The 26350-nt window shown below is 38.3% G+C and overlaps 1 protein-coding gene across 1 annotated transcript in view; it reads right to left on the reverse strand.

The window, feature by feature from the left end:
• LOC109032979 (uncharacterized) overlaps positions 1-18382 on the reverse strand; it is a 38933-nt gene extending 20551 nt beyond the window's left edge. The window contains exons 1-5 of the mRNA XM_019045343.2: positions 18151-18382; positions 8639-8848; positions 7407-8018; positions 5136-5562; positions 169-559 (exon numbers count right to left, since the gene is read on the reverse strand). Coding sequence (XP_018900888.2) covers positions 169-559; positions 5136-5562; positions 7407-8018; positions 8639-8835 — 1627 coding nt within the window. The 5' untranslated portion in view covers positions 8836-8848; positions 18151-18382. The remainder of the gene's footprint in view (positions 1-168; positions 560-5135; positions 5563-7406; positions 8019-8638; positions 8849-18150) is intronic.
• Between the last annotated feature and the right edge of the window lie 7968 nt (positions 18383-26350).

Below are 26350 nucleotides of genomic sequence, written 5' to 3' on the forward strand. Positions count from 1 at the left end.
GCCTCAAGTTGAGAGCTTTTTTTGAGCTCGGGAGATGATTTCAGAGAAAACCAGTGGCACCATCATGTTTCTCGCGAACTTTTACATAAGAATTAACAGTCAAATCGCAAATTCCTCACACATGCAACATCTCCATTAACTATCCGTTTGACATGGAGTTCTACTCACTCGGGTCATATTCGCCGATCCAGTTGGACGAGGAATTGTGTCCGAAGACGGCGTAGGGGGTCCCGTTGGCGGAGATGTGGATGCTGTTCCCGTTGTTGGGGACCATGGCCTCGATGGACATGACGGGGAGGTTCCCGGCGATGGAGACCGGGAACCCGGAGGAGGACTGCGCCCCTCCCGCGGTGACGTAATCGATGACGCCCGGCGACTCGGCGGATTCGTGTCCATTCACGCTGTTGGCGCCGCTGTTGTTGTGGTGGTTGTTGTTGCTCCCGCTGCTCGTGTTGTTCGAGCTGTTGTTGTTCCAGTACGAGTCATGGTTCATGTTTTCGTTGCTGTTCCCCGAGGATTTCGTGATGAAGTTCGTCCCCGTGGGGCTGTATAAGGTGACCTGCCCGCCAAAAAGAAATTTTCACTGTTAAACGTCATCAAAATTTTCTTGTAGGGGAGTGTCCTACAAGGAGAAAAAAACCTCATGCGTGGGACCCGAAGTTTAGGTCAATGGATCTCTGAAGTTTTCAGATTGAGCATCTGAACACCTTAGGTCTGGCTGTCGAGGTTTGGATCAGATATCTGAAACTTCAGTTCTTACATCTGAAGTAATTCAAATGTGAGAACCGACGTTTTTCGGTTGTGAGAACCGAAGTTACTTAGTTACGAAGTTACGCTACTTTGAACGAGGACCATCTCAACTGCTGAGAGATTGAACTCTCCAGGTTGATAGGTCTTACGCTGCGCTGCGCTGACGCGCGCAAACATCGAATTCATCCGGGTAATATGTGTACGCTAGCTATCTTTCTGCAGGCGCTTTTAAAAGCTGTGTTGTGAGACTAGAGACGCTTCGCCACACTTCTTCATCAGAACCAGTCTGCCTCAGCGCCCGCCATGACTTCTTGGGGGGGGGGGGGGACTAAATATTGAACGCTTTTCTTTACGCTTCGCTAAGTTTGTTAAGAAAAATCATTGATCGTAATATTACTTTCATCCCTTGATTTTAACTCATTTCTTGAAGCAAATGTATTATTTTTTAGGTATGATGTTTAGTTCAGTTTAATACACGTGAATAGTATTTGACTTCAAAACTTACCAAATTTTCAAAAGTTTTAAGAGGCACTGCTGCTGTTTTCATTATTTACTGATCAAATGCAAGAAAACTACTTTAACAGTGATACAAGAGAATATTTTATATTCATCGACACTTGGCTGGTTTGAATCACTCAGACCGACAGTTTCGCAGAAATTTAAAAAAAGGAATAATGCACTTTGCTTTGACGGAGTGATGCATCTCTACAATCTGATTTATTTTCTAACTAAACATTAAAAACACAACCTATTTCGATCGAATCCAAGTTTGTAATACCCCTCAAACCTTTGAGGGTTACCCATAAAACACCAACAAATAACGACACATGTATGAAAACTCAAGGTCTGAAATACGTTTTGGACCTATTTTTGGGAATTTCTCAAAATTCACATTTTATTGCAAACAAAAAAGCAGCCTACTTTTACGAAATAGAACTTAATAAAAAAACGCTTACTACAACTGAAAATAAATCGACACCTTAAACTTAAAACTTTAGTAAGATAGAACGTAACCGTTTTTATTGACCCTGTGCTATACTAACGTTTTATTCCCTCAAAAAGAATTTCACAATACAATTTACAGCAAGCTACATTTTCAAACTGTGTATACTGAACATTTTCCAGCCGACGAAAAACTAACTAAACTTGGGGAAAATAAGCTAGACCGACGCAGAACAGCGTTCTGTTGAACTTGAATTGAGGTTAACGGAACAATCTTATCTATGCAGACAATATGCAGCCTTGAAACACCCGACTCGCCAGTTATTTGAAAGGGTTTATTTCAAAATTTTCCTCTTATCGAAATTTATGCAGAAAATTAATTCACTTAAGCTTTTCTCGGTGCATTGAAGACAGTGGCGTGGCGTGAATGATCGATTATCGATATCTCGCCATTTGAAGCTATGATAAAGAATCGATTACCAAGGTGTTCGCTGCAAACACCTTGATAATCGATCTTTTTTCATAGGTTTGAGTGGCGTATCAATCGATACATCGCAAAGCACGCCATGCCACTGATTGAAGACTAAATGTATGAGTGCGTATATACAAGAAAAACTGAAATGAATTTTTCATACAGGAACTATCCGTGCATTATGATCCCTATTTCTGTAGATGGTCAAGCATAATTCTCCCTTCCTTCCTTCATCCCTTAAATTCTTTATGTTAGAGCCGAAGACGGTCCTCTCAAGTTCGTAGCATTGTTTCTTCCATCTAAATGTACGCAAAACAATCGATTTTCGGTGAGACTCCTACGATCGATATTTATCATGGATTCATACTGAAGAAAACAGAGTTACCAGCTTGGAAGAGTCATCACTATAAGGGTAGAATTTTTAAGTCTCCTAGTCAAGACGTAAACATTTATCATTTATTTTTAATGTATGAGGAATCCTGCAATGCGTCTCTAGTAACTACGTTTAGTGGCAACGTTAAATTAACAATCTGCATCAGTTCAAACATTATAACTTCATCATTAAGGTGCATAATGTATTAAAAGTGGTCCATTTAACAGCTGAACTGCAAGGTATTTTTAAGAGCAAATCTATTTGACGCGCACACGCGTGCTTCCATAAGAATTTTTAATATAAAATTAATTCAAAAGTTATTGATTCTTTATGATGGATCGAAAAAATTGTCATATTTTGGCTGTCCTTTGTCGGTCTCGCTTATTGACACCAACAGTTACACCTGGTAATTAAAAAAGTAGGTATCTAATCCGTTTTTCAATCAATTGAAAATCAACAATACTTAAAATACTACGCTAAAATTATGACGAGAGTGCAATAATTCCTATTCACCTGAGGCAGGTACCATGGCGGAAACAGGGAAAACATCCGGGCAGCAGCATGAAAACATAGACTGAAAACTTTGAGCGATTGAGAAAAACCGAGTTTTCATTATCGAATCCGGCATTGCACTAACTTTCTAAACAACTAAAAATGATATCATCGTCTCGGTTTTTTTTGTGACAAGAAACCGTCTGATGCCTATTTTCAGCAGACACGCGCGCGTTGATACGGACCGGTGCAGTATTTCCGAACAATGAAAAATTTTCCTCTTCGTTGCCACTTTCGAGAGAAATGAAAACATTTACAGAATTCCATTTTCTCGATCTCCTCTTTTACATTGAAGATATACTCACTCTGAGACAACGAGGTTCGAAACTCTCATTTTGTGGCTTGCACACAGAAAAAGAAATTCTCGGCGTTTTTACTAAGGTCCGTAGGTACCTTTACCATCTCACTTTTTTACCAATTATTGGTATTTTTACCAAGACAGACTGGTAAGCTTACCTAAAAACCGGTATTTTTACTGTTTTTTTTCAGGTAAGAATACCACTTTTATCGGCAATCAATTCCCGGTAACTTTGCCATTTTATCTCGGTAATACTACCACAGTCGATAAAAAATATTGACTTTTTACCAAGGTCCAGTAAAATTACCGAGCAAGTTCAGTAATTTTACCAAGATTTCTCGGTAAAATTATCAATTCCATTACTGGTAATTTTACCAAAAAAAAAAACTGGGATCAAATAGGACCCTGAATTCTTGGTAATTTTACCCTTTTCTTAGTAAATAAACCGAGATTTTTCTTTAAGTGCAAATTAAAGAGGAGGTATGAGAGCCTCGTCTTGATCCTCATTTACCAAATATGTTAAGGCCAGGATTAAATTTTAATTATTAATATTCCTCTGGAAAATATTTCAAAAAAGATGCGCAAAACCTGCCTTCAATAATTTATCTATTCAGTTTCTTAAATTTCAACAAACAAAGAAAGCACTTAATAAACTTAACTTTAAAAGCGAGAATCAACAGAGTTATGTTAGATTATTGGTTTTTATTACGTTGTTTGTGCTTTATGTGACATCATGACGAGTTTTGTGTGAGTTTTGGGGCCGAGATGATACGTCTGTTTCAAATTATATCTATGCCATAGTGTAACATTTTGAGAGGGAGGGGAAGCCCAAAAATACTCAAATTTTTTGCGCAAATTGTAAGGTTAGGATTGAATTTCAGACTTTTCTACTGCCTTATAGTGATTTTTAGGTCATTTTCTGGCGAAAACCACTCCTCTTTGTCACGAAAAAAGTAGAGTCTTTAGTCACACAATGCTCATAGTCTCCTTGGTCCCACCATGACCACAGTTACGATGTTGCCTTTTTGGTACCAAGTATATCTGTCCCGGGGAAAATGCTGTATTGTAACCGGGACTGAAATCCTTGTTCCCACAAAAGTAAAATTGTAGTTACGACTAGAAAAGCATCTAGGTGGGACTTGAAATTTGCTATAAATATTGTAAAAACAACGAGTTTGCTCCCTCCATATCGTTCCAGAAAAGTTTGCAACAGACCCGCCGGATGAGTGATCGTCGTTTTCCAGACAAAGGAACGTCACTCCATTTCAAGGTTGAAAAATTGACTTCCTCACGATTCAAGCCTTTACAAACATGTACCGTCACAATTTTCGTCCAAAATGTGTTCAATTTTTGCATGAGATTAGAGGCAAAACCAGTGGATTTTACAGTTAGATTTGCCGAAGATTCTTCAAGAAAAAATGCAATATGCGTGGGGAAATTTGACAACATTAAATTGTAGTGGCATTTTTTCGTGGACGCACGGTGGATCGTGTCAATAGGAGAAGTCGGACATGATTCAGAAACTTTAAAAGCTTATAACTCTGTTTTTACAAAACTTTGAGGTTTTAAAAGTGGCTCTATTGGTTTTTTCGTAAAATTGTCTTCTCGAAGCACCCCTTAAAATTTATAATATGACGAAAAAAACCTCAAAATTTGCAGTTTTAGTCAAAAATTTCATGTCCACCTCTCTAATTGACTCAATCCACCGTGCGACGTAATGAGCCTCGCTATCCCGAAGGATTCCTTACCTGAGAATTGACCTCATCAAAGTTCTGGAGGTACCGCGAGTTATTGACACTGATGATATTGTGCTCCGGATTGCTGATCTTCATCGAGTAGATGGCCGAGGAGTTGTCGTTATGCTCGTTGCCGTGCATGTTGACGTTCTTGCCCTCCCCGGGGTACCCAATATTGTGTATGGAGTGATGATGGTGGTTGTGGTTATGGTGGTGGTAGAAATGGGACGGTGACGACGTGTAAGTAACATTCTGATTCTCGTAGTTCGTGTACTCCATACTGTTGGTCGACTCCAACACGGCGTAATTCGAGTTGTTGTCGCCCAGCTTGACCTGTCGCTCCATGAGGTGTTGCGTCTGTTGCTGCTCGTCCGTTTTCGAGGACGTGGTCGGTGTTGATGCCGCCGTAGTGTGGATGTTGATCCGCTCCGGGTTGGACCTGAGTGAAGAAATAACTTAATCAGCCAAAAATTATAATAAAGTAACAACTTAATTCGGGTGGGAAAAAAGTCGCTTGGATCTAGAGTCCAGACCCTTAGAAACATTGACAAGGAAAAAAACTCTTGATTCAATCGGACTTTTTGCTTGAATCAAAAGGAAATCCGAATAAATCAAGAGGCTCGGCTCTTCGATTCAAGGAAAAATCGGATTGAATTAAGACTTTTTTTTTCTTATCAACGTTACTAAGATTCTGGACTCTAGTTTCAAGCAACTTTTTTTCCCAGTGAAGTCTGCAAATGGGGAACAAATCAAAAGAGAAACCCGGAACGTTTCGAAATAGTTACAATTCCATTACCAACCGGAGATAAAAATCAAATAAAAATGAGTCGTCGATTCGCTGTTCTTGCGAGACCGAGACTGATTACAAGGTAAAAAGACCCGCTCAGTGCAGCAAAATCAAAGCACGTAGAAAAAAAGATCACTAAGGTTGGAAATTTAATCACCAGCTCCCTCTGGACGGAAAAACTGGCGATAAGTGGCATAGGGATCATCAACATCGGTAATTACAAAGTGTGTCTCTGCGCTTCAAAATGTCGACCATTTCAAGGAGAGGACGCGGGAAATAACGTTTTTCGGAGGCTAAAATTTCAGCCCCCTCGAGGTCGAAACGATGCGCATCCTGTGTATATCTGTGCATTCTGGTGGTGCTGTAAGGCAGTTTTCTCCCCTTTCCCGTATCGATGCTGAGAGAACCTCTTTTTAAGTACCTAAAATGTCTGTCTACCTCCGTACCCGATTTCACAGTTCTGACACTGTACATAGTAGACAACGCCAGCCATAGAGTCACTCTTTCTTTTTAAATAAGCTAAAAGTAACAAGATCTGTTCAAACCGCAAATTTTTACTTTCAATATTAACCGAGGTAGTACCCTTTGAAAAGCCGGGTTTTTGACGTTGTCCACCGTGGAAGTGACACCCTTGGTTTCTTCCACCTAGCTTTCATCAGTCGGTGTGACGAACATAAGCACTGGTTATTCAACGTGAAACCCAGTTGAAAGCAAGGTGGAAGAAACCAAGGGTGTCACTACCGCGGTGGATGACGTCAAAACCCCAACTTATCAAAGGGCGATATCTCGGTTAATATTGAACTTAGAAAGCTGCGGTTTGGACTGACCTTAATATTTTTAGCTAATCTACAAGAATCGTGCATCAAAACACGATTCTGTGATCGACGCAACTAACCCATCCCATCCCATCCCACCTATAATAGTTACCCGACCTATGTCGTCAATTCTTTCGTTCACGATAACTATCGTTAGATTTACGTTAGCCTATTCAAATTTTGTAATTTTGTCCATTTTGGTCTTATAAAGAACTGTATAGATTTTTGGTTAAATCGCACTTACCGTTTACTTATGAACGGTAATTAACGTAAGTACCCTACTTACGCTGTTTTCCATTAATCTGTTTTTATGAAAGTTCCATTCCTTGGTTTCTTTGGTAAACTTGCTTTGTTTGCTATCAGCTGATGTTTTTTTTTTTTTTTTTTTTTTTTTTTTTTTTTTTTTTTTTTTAAATAATCATTGCTAGGTTAGTTCTAATTTTTTGCCAGCATTTATTCTACCTCCCCCTCCCAGCTCATTTTACTAGCTCCATCACCCACTCCCTTCAACTCATTTTTCTATCGATTTTATCATTTTTTTTTTTTTTTTTTTATGGCATGCTTTGCTCCCCTACCACCAGTTTTTCGGGGTTATAGATATTTTAGCGGCCTCTAGACCCGTGACTCCAGTCACGGGCATTTCGCTATTTGGACATTAAGAGCTGAGATCATAAGGATCACCTGAGGATGCTGGCCGCAGTCGAGAAGTCCGTCGTCGCGTGTATCTCCTCTCCGTTGAGCGGCGAGTACAGGATCTGGTTTTTGAAGTCCGAGTACTGTTCGTGTTGATGGCTGTGCTGTTGCGATGGTTGGTGACTGTGTTGCTGCTCGTGGAACTCTCCCTGCTCGGTCGGCCTGATTTTCGCCGTGGGGGTGAATTTGATGGGGTAGTTAGTGTACTGCTCCCCCGATTCACCCTCCATTTGGTGACTGGGCTCGCCGATGAACTTCTCTTCTTCCTGCGTCTCTGTCGTGGGTTCTTTATAGTTTTCCACGGTGTCTTCTTTCATCTCGCTGTTTCCCATATTTTCATCGTAGTCGTTGAACTTTGCGTCTCCGTCTGGATCTCCGTTGGGACCTTTGCCAGTTGAGGATGACTCGTCCTTTAGGTAGTAGGTTTGCTCGTCGCTTTTCGTCGTTTCCATCATCTCTCCTTTGCTTTCCTTCCCGTTTTCCACCATGTTTGAATAGACCGAGAGATTTTTCGCGGCTGTCTGATCGCTGTTTATGTCCTTCTCCGGAGGAATACCGAGCGGAGAGTCGCAGCTTTCCTCGTCGTTGTCTGGCTCGCATCTGTAAAATGAATATGGATGTAAAATTTAGATTGCCTCTTAAAGTGAACGCAATCTTGCGTATCATTTTTCTTGAATGGGGAGTACCTACATTCTGTGATTAAATTCGGCGATTTTGTTTAGGTGCACTTTCTGCGAGGGCTGTTTGGAGTTAGGAATAAGGATGCCCTGCACACGACGTCTCGAAGTTCTTCCAATGAGATTTCGTTATTAAGACTTATTTTCCTAATTTGGATGGCTTAAGGTTTGGTTTAAATAACTTTTAACGTTTTTGAGCCTTTTTGTTTCTACCGCAGACCCTGAACGACAACTCAAATTCAAGGAAAATAAAGTTTAAAATGTTCATCACCATTTTTTACCGTCAGAACTCATTAGACCCCATTATTTCCATGATAAATTGAAAGAACATCTCCGTCAAAAGTTGAGTTCCCCATAGATTCACCACTTTTTGTAATGGTCTATGGTAAAGAGAAAATTAATAGTTTCATCATAAATAAACACATTTAAGTTTCAAAATATTGAAACCCAGGAAAGTGATATTAGACTCGGTATACAGATGCTCCTCTCGGGAAGTTATTTTTGTAAAAAAATTGCATTATATCTACTCATTTCCTATCTCACCTTTCAATTAATTCATTTTCATCGCACTGATTGGTTGGAGATCCCTCTGCCGATGCACTGTAGGAGTCAATTTTGGATCCAGCCGTTTTGATCGTGATCAGACCTGACGTTGTGATGGTCCTGATTATTTGAGACGGGCTAGGCCTGATTACGCTTTGATTGCTTGGGCTCATTTTAGGTCTTGTCGGTGATTCCATTTCATGCAAACACCTACGACAAATGAAGTTGTTGATTAACTGTTGGGCTTTGGAAAACGTTCAAAATATATTCAGATGCTCATGCTGAATCATTTCTTAAAAGCAGAGCAGTAAGTTGGGTCCTCAAGTGGATCTCATTTCTCCTCAGCATGATAAATATCGGAAAAACCAATGACCAAAACTTAAAATTTACATTGTTCGATCGGGAAATTTCTCGCCATCTTGGAAATCACTGTTTCGCCCTAACATTCGCCACAACTCTTTACCACTCCAGAATCCTGGTGGTAAGTTGAATGCAAAAGGCAAGTAAGTCAACGCATTGGAGAACCTCAACAAGCACTGGGAAAAAAAAAAAAAAAATGGATCTAGAGTCCAGACTCTTGAAAACATTTACAAAAAAACACTCTTGATTCAATCAGATTTTTGCTTAGATCAAAAGGAAATCTGCTCAAATTAAGAGGCTTGGTTCTTGATTTAAGCAAAAATCCGATTGAATCAAGAGTATTTTTTCTTGTCGATGTTTTTAATAGTCTGGACTCTAGATCCAATGTGTTTTTTTCCCAGTGAGGAGCTACGATGAGACAAAAAGTGAGTTCAGTTCAGGGTGCGGGGGAGGTGGGTAAACTTAAACGCAGGCGTGCGACATGCAACTTTTGCGGAGGGATACTGTAACGGTCCAGTAAAGCTAATAAACTCGAGTCACTTTCACAAACCGGGCCCGGGATGGATGTCAACAGAGAATTAGTAGAGCACGAGAGTAAAAGTGGCAGGAACATACAGTCGCATCGGAAGTGATCTGGAGTGCCCGAAATTGGGGCAAACCGACACAGGAAAGACTCGGTCGAGGCGCACTACAAAGCGCGGGCGGACACGACCGGCTGGGACGCCGGGTCCACGGACCCATAGGTTCGATTGACCGAGTTGACACAGTTGTCACTTTCGGTCCAAAATGCGTTATGATGAACTTCGACCGGTTCCCAAAGACGCTGATAGCAGGCGCCTGCATTGCCTCTTGCCTCTTTGATTCTGGAATACTGCCGTGCTAAGGAAAAACGCCGTATGAACCTTCGTGCGTTGCCAAATATCCTTTGATAAAACACGAATTTCCTGGTAAACATATGAATATTTTCCTTCTAATTTCTCAGATAATTTGGTTCGCAATTTCACCTGAAGTTCCTGAAAATTTCAAGGAAAAATATTCTTAACTTTCCTCAAAAATAAACATATTATCGAAGGAAATTTGGCAACTCTCGAATGTTCATACGGCGTTTTTCCTTAGCAAGGCAGAATAGTAAAGAGTGACAGTCATCGGGGCGAAACAGTCATTTCCAAGATAGCGAGAAATTCCCCGATCGAACAATGACAATTTTAAGTTTTGGTCATAGGGTTTTTTCTGGCGATTTATCATGCCAATTATCATAATTTTTGGCGGATACTAGCGAGTGAGAACCAGGCAGGGTCGCAATTTTTCATGAAAAATAAAATTTTGAAAATTCAGAAAAAAAGGAAGATATTGAGCAATTGTTTTGGAATTAAATGCAAAATTTAATGAGACGCAAATGTGTGTCTTTTAGGGTTTGTTGCATGCCCAGCCCCTGAAAATATTTTTCAAATTCGTCACACTTTTCACAAATTTTTGAAATTTCATGAAATATTTAACGGAAATTTCCAATCTTTCAAATTTTTCATTTCACTTGTGCGACCCTGGACTTCTAGAGATTTGAGCCTGCTCTCTTTAAATTTTTAAACTGACCCTGGAAGAGGCCCTTTGAGGGTGCGGACCATATTCTGAGGGCTGTGTCGCTTAGCGGCCAGGGGGCGTATCCCTTGATACGCACATGTACATTAATGGACGAAATCTAATGCCCGAAACGCGTTGAGCGGCCACCGGTCACGCACGAGAAAAATTCGACCATTTGACAACACCGCGGTCGAGACAGACGAAGATACAATTTGATAAAATCGAAAGGATACTGGTTGAAAGGAAACGCTAAAAAGAAGCGGAACCGATCAGTTGGCTCTTAGATCTTACGCTCTGAGGCGGCGGCGGCGGTGAGCCGTGCGCGTGCGGTGTCCGCGCGAAAAGAACAAACACAACCGCGCACTTCCTGTTAAACACGGAGAAGACGTCACAAAAATTGAGGTCACCTAAATACACTGCTACAACCGCATCGGCATCATCGGCTCAATATTGCCCCGATTTATTGACGAGGAGACTTCAAGACTCCAAGACTCTAGCAGTCCCGGGCATTAGTCATCCGAGTAATCAGCGTTGCCAATTTTGAGGCGAATGGCAACTCTAAATTCTATGTAGCGTCTTCGAGAGCGCTCTGCAGGCTGGTTGTTGAAATTTGTAGACAAAGCGATAGACGAAGAAGACAAACAGGATATATACAAAAAAAAAAAAAAAAAAAAAAAAAACTCCGGCCCTGGAAATCGTATTTACGGGCTATATATGTGAACATACGGTCCGCGTTCCGGGCTCTGAGGCTGAAAGTTCCGGGCGTAGCACCCGGAGCAATCTACGCTACGGCTCCAGCACTCGGAAGTTCCAGCCTCTAAGCCCGGAACGGATGGTAGGTCTATAAAGCCCGTAAATTTTTTTTTAAGTGCGGAGGGATCTTATTGGTGGAAGCGGGTGGTTGCAATAGACAAAAGAGGTAGGCAATAGACTTACTAAGGACAACCCACGAGAGACCCTTTAGTTAGTCCATATCACTCTCTCCCATAGTCCACCCGTTTCAATCAAGTGGATCGCTACACACTATACTTATGTCCTCTTTGTATATCGCTTTGTCTATGGCTTTATCTATGGCTTTGTCTGTCAATATCAGCCCTCCGTCAAAACGTCACTCCTCTAACGTAAGGGTATATTTCAATTTCCTCGTGAGCCCTCTGTTACAGATCGACGGTAAAATTCACAAACCACGTATCTCGTTTGTGGTGTTTAAACATTTCCGCTCCTGTTTTATTTTTTTAAAGGAGCAATAGTCAACATCACGCCTTGAAATTTGTTCAAAATTTGCCTTGCACAGAGGAGAAAAATCACGGAGGTTTTTAAGAGTGTACGTTGGGTAGTTCTCCATTTAAAAAATCGAGTAGGACAAGAAGTCTGCAAAGTCGCAAGCCAAGATACGTGGTTTGGTAGTTTCACCATCGATATGGATCAACGCTTCATGGGGCCCATGCGGAATCGTTTGCGGCTATTTTTTTAAGGTAAAGACGATGAACACTTGTCCAAATCGCAACAAAAGGTTTTAATTTTCGGAGAAAATTTCTAGATTGAGCATTTTAATTTTCGCCTCCTCTGACTTTACCATTATTTCGTCAATTTTACTTCGTAATTTTTCATGAACAGAATATTTGCGCGACGGCTAGTGCATATGTTTGATTCAACACAAAATGAGGTTTTCCCACATTTAGCTCGTCAAAACGGCACGGCTAAATGGATACAAATCAATGTGTTTCTAGGTCAAGAAACTGCCTGCTCATTGAATTTGAAGGCGTTTACTCAAGAGCGGTGACAGTATGCTTTCGTTTTTAAGTGTTGATTTTCGGACAGGATGATTTCATTGAAAGGTCAAATTTCACCACTTTTGATCAGCTCAAGGATTGTCGAAGAGCAGTGAAAGGACAGAAATGGACGTCATTACTGAGGGAAGAGCAGTGAGTCCACTTTGTCTTTGGACACCATCATAAAATGAACTTTGATCTCCAGTCAACTAGTGAAACTCCACGGCAAAAGACTGGAATAGAAAAGAGTATTGTCTTGGGCTAATCTTTTGCATTCTATTTCAATATTATACACGGATTGAAAGCTGATTTTCTTGTTAAATTCCCTAGTTTATATTTTTTATGAGTATATGAATCGAAATATTGCGGACTCTATTGACCCTGATCATGACGGCGCAACTCAACGAAACTGAGATTTGACAGCGGAGAGTAGTAGAGAGCAGCGGAAAAAGTCTGTTAATTTCGTTTCTTAAGTTAATCGATTATCGATATTCTTACATTTTAAGCTATGGTTAAAGATTGACAATAATGGTGCTCGTTGCGATCACCCTGTTAATCTAAACTTTTCCATAGGTTTAAAATGATAGATCAATTGATATATCGCAAAGCCCGCCACGCCACTGGTCGTAACGTTTTCCGTCGGTGTCAAACTCCACGGAATGACGCTCTTAAGGTTCCGTACCTTAAAAAGTTGAAGTTGCTGAATCATACGAGAGGTCGCTATGACGGAAAAATAAAGGAATCACTTCAGAGACTTTAACGCATGGGCAAAAAAGTAGGCGTACCGGCGAATGCGAATTTGCTTGACGCATGGAGACCTTATTATTTAAAAATTTGATAATGCTGAATTACACCAGAGATTTTCAGATCTTCAGTGGCACACATATGTTCTTTAAATGCAACTTCGATAGGCGAAAAACGCGAAGTGTTTATGAGTAAGACTAGTTTGAGCTGCGAATGTGGCAAAGTTGAGGGTGGAGAATGCCAGTGACAAGGGTGTGAATGATCGACTATCATATTTCCCGTTTGAAGCTATGGTGAAGTAATCTTCTATTTTTGAGGAACTCGTTGTAAACATCCTAGTTTTCGATCCTATTCCATAGGTTTAAACGGCAGATCAATCGATATATCGCAAAGCACGCCACGCCACTGGAGTATGATTGATGAAGTTCTAAGACGATCCTGCAACTCTACGCTGGGGGACTTTATTGTTGAAAGAGTACCTTATTCAAAGTTAGTTAAAAAAAAAATAAATAAATAATTAATAAAAAACACACATACGGAAAAAATGTGCATCTCTGTATCATCATACTCAAAGAAAATTTTGATCTCGATCGCAAGGATTGACACGCAATGGCCCTTGCGCAGAAAAGAATACGAGGACAGACTTATACATAATTTTATGTCATTTGTAAAGGTCAAGAATAGTGTAGGAGGGTATGTTGTTAAACGATCCAAAGTAAGTAAAAAGCATTCAGCGTTTTTAGCCTTTTTCAGGCAATCCTAAGAGGTCGAACAGTTGCAATAAGGCACTGATGAGGTCAGTTTCTATCATAGTTTCCCTCGTTTCAGGCGTTGTAAAGCTACGTGTTCAGCAGCAGCGCATTGATGCAACTATTCGACCTCTTAGGATGTGCGTGTTGCATACATTGGATCATTGAAGGCGCTGTGCTCTTGATCGATTTTTCAGCATCTGTGCGTGAGACGTATTAGGCATTACTGTTGGAACTTTTTTAATTCTAGGTTAATGGAAGAGTGAGAGCAGGGAACAAACGCACCACAGCTCACACTAATCTAAAACCATCTTTATCGTCGAAATATCTCGTAATTTTCCTTACTGCGTCGTGCTTCAATCAGTTCTTCCTCAACGTGAGCCAGATCAGGAATCGAGGAATATAAATGCAAAATGAAGGTAAAATTCCGAAAATATGTACTGTAGAGTCAAGTATCCGCGGTTGATCGGAGGTTCTTCTTGACTTGTTTTGAAGATTGAAGTAAGATAAGAAAAAAATGGGAAAAAACTGAGACATCGCACTGAAAAAAATGTTTCTTGTGATATTATTTTGACTTAAGCGTCGTTTTTCGTCAAAAAAATTTGATTATTTTAGTTAACATCTATCAACATATTGACTCGTACTTAAAGCGTAAAATTAAAGACAGTATATAATTTCTATGCGTATCTTGAAACGTTCCGCAGTATAGTAAGTATAGTAGTAGTATAGTTCCAGCGAAGTAAAATTTCCCTCCATACTTGCCGAGCATGGACTTTGTGGACTACGAGAGTTGTGAAAGACGCGACAGGGTTGTGTCAAGGTGCAGAAAGGGAAGGTTGTTGGGATGCGGTCGAAGTTTGCCCTCTCTATTACAGCGAACATAAGCGAAATGATGCGGTGCGGCGGAGGATCAGACGCAGCAACAACCAGTGGACTTTCATTCCATATTTACAATGCACACAGTTATACTGCAGTCATTGTTTTCAAAGGAAAATAACGGGGAGTATGATCAACTAAAAGATGATTTCACCTAACGGCCTAGCGCGGCACCTATTGTTTGAACCTCAGACCTTTCATCCTATCGATTTTGAAACTAGGAAAAACCACGTATTTCTGTTAGCGAAGGTGCAGATTGCTTAAAATCTGATTGTATTGAAGGCTGACTAATCATCGTTTACGAATTTGTGTGTTATTTTTTCCGAAATTTCAAATCTAAATTCGTCAAAATGTTTGCAAAGGGAGAAAAAGACATAAAAGACTTTGAAGAGGATATTTTGAAACAGAATGACCGGAGAACATAAGACATGATGCAAGCAATTTCGAGTTCCGAGTGAAGTTTTTAAACCAAAATGTCCTCTCTGTAGCAAATGGGATCTCAATTAAGTATATAAAATATCGGAGCGGCTTAACATTCTCGAATTAGGAGGTGAGGAAGTGAATTTTAGAAAAACTACGTGTGTGCATTCATTGTGATCCGAACTATTTAATATCCGGTTAAACTCATTCTATTGGATTCATACTGAAATCTAAAATTTGACCCTTTAATCGGTCATTCTATTTATAAAAATCTTAAAATAATTTCAAAATTGTATTTTGATGTCATATTGAAATTATTTTGAAATTACTGACAGTGTCTGGAGCACTGAGTAGCATTTTTAAAGAGTTTAATTGGGAATATTTTTTAGATTCGTCGATAGGCGCAACGGAACGTATTTATGCTAAAAGAAACAATGAGCGGAGGGTAGCGTGCAGCATATATGTAGTTCCTTTTAGCATAAATAAGTTCCTTTTATCCTGAAAAAATTTGAAGTTCTCCAAAAAATATTCGGTACCTCCAATCGTACTTAGGCCTTGTTTTTTTCGTTAAGTTTCAAGAAGAAAGAAAATTCCAACCTGTATTTTCTTCTAAGAAAGTTTGATTCTAAGCGCTATTCAACTGTATTTTTGGCTCCCTCAAAAATTGTGCGAAGACTCTAAAGCAAAAGTACAAACTTTTTGCTTTTCGGTTATGTTTTGGCTGGAAAACAAGCTAAGCTTTGCTGTCTTGATGTATTCACAGAATATTCATTACAGCCAAACGCAGGGTCATGAATTTTTTCGAAGAATGATGCTGAATTGCTTTTGCTAATTTTCTATCCAAGAAATGGAGTTCCATTGGAGATGCCATTTTAATGGCCCAAATTAAAAATTATAAGTAAACGGAATCGAGAAATTAGTGTATTGGCTTTTGTGGCATGCACAGCGTTTTTACATGGTTTGTCATTTGAATTGTGTAAAATCAGCCGTATGTTTTCAAGCAAATTTGGTCCAAGTTTAGCAAGAAAAGAAACCAGCCCATATTTTACCCGCCTAATAAAATTGAGTTTCAAAGAGGTATTTTTTTGGAGGTATCTTAAAACTTTCGTTTGTATTGAAAGAGGCGCCAAATGGACACTCTGTCCACTCCAATAATTGACGTTTGAAAAACTAATTTTCTCTGAGACCGGGAACGAATAAAAGTTCGAACTTTTCTTTCGGAATTCAACCGGTGCGAAAGTTGATCCACTTGATAATCCAACATTTTTTCACTCACACAGGGACCATAAAATGTCTATGAACGACACAGGGCACATTCAAGCAACATTCCAAAATAACACTGAGAGTTAAATAAAGAACTCACAACAGTTTTTGAGGCAATCTAGGACTTGGACATCAATAAATTCTCATTCATTTAACGGACAAAATGCCGGATAGTGCTACTTGGTTTTAAGGGACAAAATGAAAGACATTAGTGAGAAGAAAACTAGTTTGGAAACTGAAATATTATTGTCGGAATATAATATCTTTATCTTCTATAGCAAAAGTTTGCCGCAAAAAATTCTATGCTTTTGTAGTTTTCTGTATGTATTTAAACTTGGCACTTACTGGAAAAAAACTAAATTTCCTCCAGGGAAAGGTCAGAGAAGCTCTGCGATTAATTTCTACGCAAACTTAGCGATGAATAGGATCCCAGTTTTAGCTCACGTCGGGACAAAGTTGCAAGAATGTCATATTATTGTTCAAAATAAAGAAGAGACAAGCCCCAAAGTTGTGTGCGTTTGTGAGATGTTATGAAATACGAAACTCTTAAAAATGAATTTAGTTGCCTTGAACTATATCTGCAAGTGTAAATTTTAATTTTGAATTTCAATCACTATAAATCTTCACAAATTGAAGCAATATGTAATTCAATTTTAAGATTAACCAGTAAAAACTTAGGGTGACTAGAAAAGCGCAATACGACTTTTGATAAAATTTCAAAATTTCAAAAAAATTGATCACACAATGAACAAAGTAGAAAAATCAAGAAACTCAGTTATATTTAAATATTCAAAACCCAAATTTTAACACGCTCACGTTTCACATAATTTTGATTCTTTGATCACGGCAACACAGATATCACAATCGCAACTCCACGGTTTCTATTATTTTATTTTCCAATTATAAATGGGAGGGTTGAACATTTCGTTTGATATCACGAAAATTGCGTTTTTTGGTCGCGGTCAGAATAGTATGACACAATACGTTGTAACACATTGTAAATCGATGATTCGTAATACCATATCCCAGGAAATCATTCGTGAGACATAAATAAGTGCCTAAATTATTATTTTTTAGTTCAACGAGTGGACGCGGGCTCAAGGAACAGTTCAAATTCATAAATAATGTTCATATCTTAGATTCCAAACGTAGATAAGAATATTTTAGGCATCAATAATCACTACTGAGCGGCTGCTCAGATCACTAAATTAATCGTTAAGTCTTAATCATCTGTTTAAATTTAACTACCTAATAAAATCAATCGAATAGGATCAAACCGGCTTAAAGCCAACAGAAAAGCCTTCTTTAAACTTTTGAACTTTTGCATACGAGATGAAATAATTTTTTTCTTTCACGACAAGGCACACTCTTTGTAATACTAAATCGTTGCAACTTGTCTACATGAAGTGGGCACTATAAGTTACGTATAGTTTTCATAACGCCTCAAACATAGCCCATATAATATTTGCGGGCCGAAACTGAGGAAGATCGTTTCGTTTTTAGAGGCAATGTTAAAATGCTTAGCTTATCGACTGCGTTGATGACAAGATAAAGGAACATTATCCTTCCCGCGTCCTTAAGGGTGGAGAAGTAGTAGAATTGAGCAAAATAATAATTAAGGTCAAGAATCTGGAGCCGCGCTATCTGCCTCCGCTTCCCTATCTAACTCAAAAACTTGAATTAAATTCAATTAGTTATGTCGTTAAGTTGTTGCACATTTTATCTGTAAAGATATCACAATGGTACTCACGATTCACATCAGCGAAGCTACTCTCCGATAGCCTCGAAAGTCAATTCCAATGGGACGCGCACGAAATGAATTTAAAGTCACAACACAATTATAAAATCCCAAAATTCACAAAAATGGTCAAACATAAAATTTGTTTTTAATCTTTTCTAAAATCGGACACAACAGGATAAGATACTCCCGTAAAATTATCAGGCATCGAGATAAGTGAGTTACCTCCAACGCTTGACTAACAGGACGGTTATCTCTTAAGAAAACGGAAAGAAGAAGAAAAAATCATCTCGACAAGAAATCCAGCTCATCCAGCCTGGAAACTTACCTGTAAAACCGCTCTCGTCCCTGATTGGTCGCTCGCTGAGTCAACAAGCTCTCATTGGTGGGTTCAAAGTCAATATGCGCTCGTTTCACCGCTTCTGAAGAGAGTCAAGCGTGAGCGCTTGCGACCGACTCCCACTCACAGTGCTCTGGCGTCTAGATTTACTGTTATTTTTGAATGAACATATTGAATCACCTAGCATTCAATGAAAAAAAAAGTGAAGTTGATTTAACATTCTGGATGTAAAAAAAGTGTGCGAGAACTTACAAAATGCTGAATGAACAGCTACCTCAGTTATTTTAGCAATGTCAAGATGAAAAACTAATTACTGTAGTGGGTAATTTAGCATTTTGTGAACTATCGCACACTTTTTTTACTTTCGCACCAGAATGTTAGATTAACTTCACTTAATTTTCGGCGAATTGAATTAAATTAAACGTGCCGTAATTTCATGTGTCATGAAATTATTGTACGATGGAGAAAAAACAACTATAGTTCGTTAGCATCACTGGCGAGAATGTCACAAAGTAAAGATCCACCATGCTTATTTATAACTTTGTCTTTTTTTGTAAAATAAAATGAAGAGTAGTAGACCGATAAATAATAGGAAAAAATTTTAGCGTACCCCAAAATCGTTTGACGTGCATAAGGAGACCATAGAAATGGTTTTCTGTGCCAATTTTGAATGAAATCGAACAGATAGATTCTGAGATATCGCTGTACACAGATTTGGGGGACAGCTGACGGACGGACACACATTTTTTCAAGTATGGTTATTTTGACTCCTGGGACCTTAAAACGTCTAGAAATGATGAAATTTCAACTTTTTTTTCTTTCTTGGAGGATGACAATACTTCCTCTCTACCCTATGGGAGCGAGAAAGTAAAAACATTTATATAGCCTTCAAATTGTGATTAGAAAATGCTGATCATTCACTGACGCAATAGTTGGGTAAATTTTTCACAAAATTTTTAGATTTTAATACACTAAGGACAGAATACTGATCACAGAATTGTTCTGATTCAGCAGGAATGGGAATAACAGTGACATTTTAAGAGAGAATAGATAAACCAACACAACGCAACGAAATGAAATGAAGCGAAAATTTTAAAAAAATCTATTTGCAATATTTTAGGGCAGTTCGTTTTACTGTAAAATCGTTGACTTTGGGAAAGTTTGGCTTACAAGTAGGTTTGTCTAACTACTTTTAAACGTATTTTTCCTCTTCTTCCAATTGACTGTGAGGCTCTTGCATGCGGAAGAAAGATTTGAGGCTGCAACCGAATACAAATTCCATACCAATTTGTTTTCTTGTTTTTCCGGTTTTTCTTGAGTGATAGCTCCTTTGCAAGAAAACACAAAAATTATATAAAGATAAAACAAATACTACATGTATTAACTGTCAAGTACTGTAAGTACTGTCAGTACTTATATTACTGTAAGTAGAACTGTCAGTTAGCGATAGTTAGGAACTAAACTGAGGCTCCTATTTCTGGATGTCTAAAAAATCGGACGACTCTATCAACTCCACGAACGGCATTCAAGAGACCAGGATAATTTTGACCACATTTTGCAATGAGGAACCACTATTTCTGGCTCATTGTAGAAACAACATTTTATGCCATTGGTTTCCTAGGCAGGAAGGTACTTTTAGAGCCAAAGATTGTGGTTCCTTATTGCAAAATGCAATCCATTTGTAAGAGGATTACTTTTTTCATTTTCTGCAGATTGATTGTTGCATAGAGAGCAGGTTTAACTACATAGGTAATTATCTCAATTACCATTAAAATACTTTATAAATTTATACTATTACTAATACTGCCGTGCTAAGGAAGAACGCCGTATGAACATTTGAGAGTTACCAAATTTCCTTCGATAAAATGTTAATTTTTGAGGAAAATTATGGATATTTTTCCTTGAAATTTTCAGAAACTCTAGATGAAATTGCAAACAAAATTGTCTAAAAATTGGACGGAAAATATTTATACGATTACTGGGAAATTCGTGTTTTATGAAAGGAAATTTGGCAACGCCTGAAGGCTCATACGGCGCTTTTCCTTAGCACGGTAGAACAGCAACTATCATCTAATCTTTAAAAATGGTGGTAGCTGAAATTGGATAAATTATGCCTTCAAGATAAAACATTAAGAACTTAAAGGAGAAGAGGTTATGAAAATAAGTTTACTTATTCTTTCTGCTTCTATCTACACCAAGTCCACAGAAGGCAAAGGTAAGAAAAATTAAAAGTATGTATAGAGAGAAAGAAATGAACTATTCTAATGAAGTGCCTATATTTCGAGTACTTTAAAAGCTGTCAATGATAATGCTCATTTCAGAAGAGTCTTTTGCCCGTGTGTGTTGAGTGGGTGTTTACTTTTGAAAAAGTATTCTGCACTCGGTTTTTAGATTCAAAAGAAAAATTTCCACGAGTGAGAGGTGACAGAGAGGAAAGCAGAAAAAATCTGTTCCAATGCCTCTTCACAGGGTAATTAAGTATGACAAAGTGGTTTATCGTTACAAACTGCTCTGTCATTTTTGAAGAAGCTTATGATTATTTTTAGCACAAGCTGCTGTAACCGATTGAACTCTCCTCACCCACAACGATGCATTGTGTCTCATTTGTCAATTTGGTTGCATGAAGCAAATCAGTCATGTCTACATCGGTTGTTAGGAACAACGACTTAAGTGCACTTATGCACTATGCACTATGTGCACTATTATTTATGACTTTAGGACTCTCAACAAATGTCAGGGTAGGAAGTGTAAATTAGAAGGAGGCGGAGAAAAAAAGGAGGAAGATCACAGTGGAAGAGATTGATGTTAAAAAAGAGAAACAAGAGACTGACGTGCAATAAGGACACGAGGAGGAAGAAAGAGAGGAAAAAAAAGAACGAAGAAAAAAGAGAAAAGGAAAAGGAAGGAGAAGCAGAGAGGAGCGATGAGATGATTCTAAAGAAGAATTCGGGAGGAAGCAGAGGAGAAAGAATGAGAGGGAAAGGGAGGGAAGTGTGAAGAAGGAAAGAAGATGGAAGGGACAAAAATAGTAGGATACAAATAAGAAAACAAGGAGAGAGACGAACGGCAGGTCGAGAGGAATACTTTTTGCTCCTTATTTTTCCCTTCGTGTTATTCTTATTATTCTTTATCTTACATTTATTTTCTCTATTTCTTCTTCATACAATCCCCTTCTTCTTCGCGTTTCATTCTCTTTCAAATTCTTCTTATTAACCCCCCTCTCCAACTCTCCTTCTTCCATTCTTATCACATCTCTCCCTTTTCTTTCTATCTCCCCTCCCTCCTTCTTTCTTAATTCTGTCTCTTCCTCTTATTCAGATCCCCTTTTTTATTCTTCTTCGTCTTCGAATTTTCTATCTGAAATGTGTTTGGAGTATGGAGTCATATACATTATTGCACGTAAGTATTTTTCCATGACAGATTCCTGTGGCGGGTAGGGGTAGGTGTCGTATACTGCCGTTCTAAGGAAAAACGCCGTATGAACAATCGAGAGTTGCCAAATTTCCTTTACTAAAATGTTTGTTTTTGAGTATTTATGCATTTTTTTGCCTGAAACTTTCAGGAAATTCGGGTCGAATTGCGAACAAAATTATCTGGAAACTCGGAAGAAAAATATTCATATTTTTACCGAGAAAGTAGTATTTTATCAAAGGAAATTTGGCAACGCCTGAAGGTTCATACACTGAAAAAAAATTCACGGCGTTTTTACCAAGGTCCGTCGGTACCTTTACCATCTCACTTTTTTTACCAATTATTGGTAATTTTACCAAGACAGACTGGTAAGCTTACCTAAAAACCGGTATTTTTACTGTTTTTTCAGGTAAGAATACCACTTTTATTGGTAATCAATTCCCGGTAGCTTTGCTATTTTATCTCGGTAATTCTACCACAGTCGATAAAAAATATTGGCGTTTTTACCAAGGTCCAGTAAAATTACCGAGAAAGTTCAATAATTTTATCGAGATTTGTCGGTAAAATTACCAATTCCATGGATGGTAATTTTACCGAAAAAAAAACTGGGATCAAATAGAACCCTGAATTCTTGGTAATTTTACCCTTTTCTTAGTAAATACACCGAGATTTTTTTCTCAGTGTACGGCGTTTTTCCTTAGCACGGCAGTATAGAGCCCTATAACGCGCCGTAAAATCGACCCATACATACAAGTATTTTTAAATGGTTTGTAAAACTCTCCTCTCAGCGGTGCTACTGACTGCTCACTGTTGAGTTTTCTGGCACCATGCTCCTCTTTTCTTGAAATATTGAAAAGAGAGGAGTTTGTTTCAACGGCTTATGAAAAGAGGAGAAGAGAACCACTCAGCAAAGCAGCGTGACGCGTCTGAATAAAATGTACCAGTACAGTATTTGAATATTCTACAGTCACCTGGGTCTGGTCTAAATCATGAATTAATCGAGTGTTGAATGGGTGGAGTCAGTGAAGTCAAGCACGATAGCCAGACGAGCTCTTCTAACCGTATTCTGAAATGTTTTCTGCGGCCAATTGCTCGCTATCTAATTTAATGGATTATAATCTCCTCATTGAGCGCTTTTCATATTTGGGCGGAGTCAAAAATTTTTTCGTCACTTTTTAATGGAAGACCACATGTCTATTGCCACTTGAGCCCTAGAAAACTAGGAGGTATATGGACAAAAGGACTTATCCCTAAAATAATGTAGTCACACCCTCAAACCAGACTATGTTGACGATTAGGATTGCGTTTGACTATCGTCTGACAAATTTAAATATTTTAGACCCGACTTGAAGAGGTCATTGTCATAGGTCCCGATGAAAGAAGGCCTCTTCACTCAAAGAAAAAAGAGGGTGAAAAGAAGATGAGGAAGAGGAAACAAAGAAAAAGAAGAAGAAGATTGTGGAAGAGAAGAGAAGATAAGATGAGCGGTGAAAAACAACTGGATGAAGGAGATCGAAGTCTTAAGTACATAGGACGTTGTTTTTTAAAAAAGGATATTTAAAATTTTAAATGATCCATTTACAGGGCATGAAATTTCTGACTTATCAGGAAAAATGTACGTCCTATCTTGACACGAACATAAATTCGCTCAAACTCATTCTGCATGTGGAACACTCTATGTAGGAAGAGTTTTCCGTCGAAATGTAGCAATCCATTGTTTTGACTGAACTTAACGAAAATTTATCCTTATACTGAGAATATAGCCTCTGTGATCAAAACCTTTTTTTTTTTTTTGGAGAGAAGGTTGTCGTTTTTTTCTTTTTGTGTTTCTTGGGGGGGGGGGGTATTTTTTGTTTTTATTTTTACGAGTGAAAATACGTTTTATAAAAGGTGTTAATTTTATTAATCTACTTATTTTTTTAACCATCTTATCAATTTTCTTCTCTTTTCATTTTATTTACATTTTTACTTTTCTTACTTATTCCTTGTTTACCTTGTAGAACAAAAATACACCTTGACAGAGGAAGGTGGCAGCAATAATTAATAAACCATGGCTAGGGCAACATTAAATGATAAGATTTTCGGTAGAAGAGGTGGGGCATAGAACGGAGAGCGGTGGCAGTTACCAATCAAAGAATGAATGATTAACGGTTTACTCTCAGAGAGGAGGAGAGGTCATGGTTATCAAAGTAGGAAAACAAACCACCGTTATCGAGATAACTAGTTAGTTCAAAAATAATCTAAATTGTTGTGAACCCACCCGGTGGCCAAAGCGGAAATAACTTCGCTGAGCCGGTAGTGAAAACGAGCAGAAAAATAGGATAAAAAGCTTGAAAGAGAACGCGGTTGAGGTTATGTTATTATCTCGCGAGCGCCGTATATACAATGATAAAACTGCCCTGTATCTCCACACTGTGGTATTTATCATTACAAGGTTTATATAAGATATCGCATATCTGTTACACTATTTTTTGAGATATTGAAATGCCTGTGAGCCTAGTTTTTCTCAAAGTTCCGCTCAGTTCCGACCGTTTTATGCCTCACAGTGTGTCTCAGCTCCCCGGAAAAATCTAGTGTGAAAAGGTGGATTTCGGATTGGAAGTTCGATTAATTCGCGTCAATTATGGAGGCTATCGTGAGTTTGTGAAGTGATTATTGGTGATTTTAACGTCTCAGTAACACCTCGATATTCGGTGTCCAGATTTTTTTCATATCAATCGAGTTAACTATGAGCATTTTTCGAGGGTGAAAATTTTTCATCAAGTTTCCATCGATTTGCGGACGTTTTCAGAAGAGATTGTTTACGCCATTTCATAAAACATCGTTTTCTCTAAAACAATCAGGTATGGAAGTACGAGACTGACCTCTATATTTGGATATGCTGAGAAATAAATATGGAAAAATAAATCATTTAAAAGAAAATTTAACAGACCTTGTGCATTCGTTTTCTCTTTCCCTTTTATTTTTGTGCAGTTACAGTATGCTGATATTAAAAATTAAAAATATTTTAAAAAAAAAAACGCAATACACCAAGAACTCGCGAGGCAAAAGGCAAAAAAAAGGATGAAGTCACTTTAAGGAACAAAACAGGGGCGTAATTTTCTTCAGTTATAGAAGGCAAGGGAGGGAAAGTCTTCAAGGAACCGCGAAAAGGGAAAAAGAGGCTCATGAAATTATGAAGAGTGGTAGAAAACAAGAGCTTGCGTAAAGAAAATTACTCATCCTATGATTGATAGAAACTTTTTGAAATATTAAATTATACAATAAAACAAAGTTGAATGTGCATTCATGTTCTACAGGCAATATATTTTTGCTATAATATGGACATGCCATTACTGATTACTCCTCCTTACTGAACCGTACCGTGATCAAGTTCGATTTTTTTATTTATTTGATTAGGTCCTATTTTCAAAGGCCGTGCTTAAGTTTTGCACCTTGTGATTTTAATTTGCATGCTTTTAAGTTCTGCTTGAAGCTCTATTCATGAAAGTAGGGTTCAAAGTAATTTTGACTGAGCTGGTAATAAAATTGTCCCTGAGTATGGGCGTGGAGTGTTTGCCATGCATTACGTAATGAGACGTCTGTGCTTCGATGGATTTCATTTGACTCGTCTTTTGAGTGTTTTTCTGCCTTGGCACCGGGAATAATTCAGTCAAGTGTTTTTGACGCAGCCATATTGCTCTTGTGCATTCACTTTAGAATGTCCTAACGACCCCAACGTTCTTCGGGACGAAGTGTATAGAAGAAAGAGAGAGAATTAAACAAAGGAAATGAGAAATTTATCAAACAATTCTGCGTCGAATAATTAAACATGACCTCAAAGAAAGGTTTTTTATGGAACTGTTTAAAAATGTCATAAGACGGATAATTCAACAGCATAGCATCATCGAATCATTCATTACATACACTATTAAAACTGATCAATTTGAGTATAAGCTTAGAGTTAGATAGTTTGATAGTTGATAGTTTTAGCCTTACACTAGTTATTAGGCTAGTTTCTGTGTTTTCCCCCTTGTATCCTATTCAGGATGAAATGCAAAGATTTCAAGTGTCACGACTATGGGTCATTATGAGATTTGAAAATGTAGTTTAACATTTTGTCCAAAATTGCTTAAACGCTTGGAGCTCCACTGCTACAGCCTCTCACAGATTGAGTAAGATTCGTTGTATAATATTTTTTTAATTTTTAGAGAAATTGAATCAACTAATTTTTCGATCGAGAATCGAACAAATCATCGACATTAATTTCTGTCAAATAAATACGCCAAACTGCCTTTCCCTCTCTCCCTCCCCCAAAAACATATAATAAATAATTGTTTGGGCTCGATTAGGTAAATAACCAAAAGTTCAAAATACCCCTAAAAATCAGTTATCATGCATGTCAATCCATGAACGTGGCCACAATGTTATTAAAACGATTCATGTCCCTAAAATTTGAAGCTTGCAGCTGCGAGGGTGAGC

The sequence above is a fragment of the Bemisia tabaci genome, chromosome 7 (genome assembly GCF_918797505.1).
Source record: "Bemisia tabaci chromosome 7, PGI_BMITA_v3".
In the NCBI taxonomy this organism is placed as follows: domain Eukaryota; kingdom Metazoa; phylum Arthropoda; class Insecta; order Hemiptera; family Aleyrodidae; genus Bemisia; species Bemisia tabaci.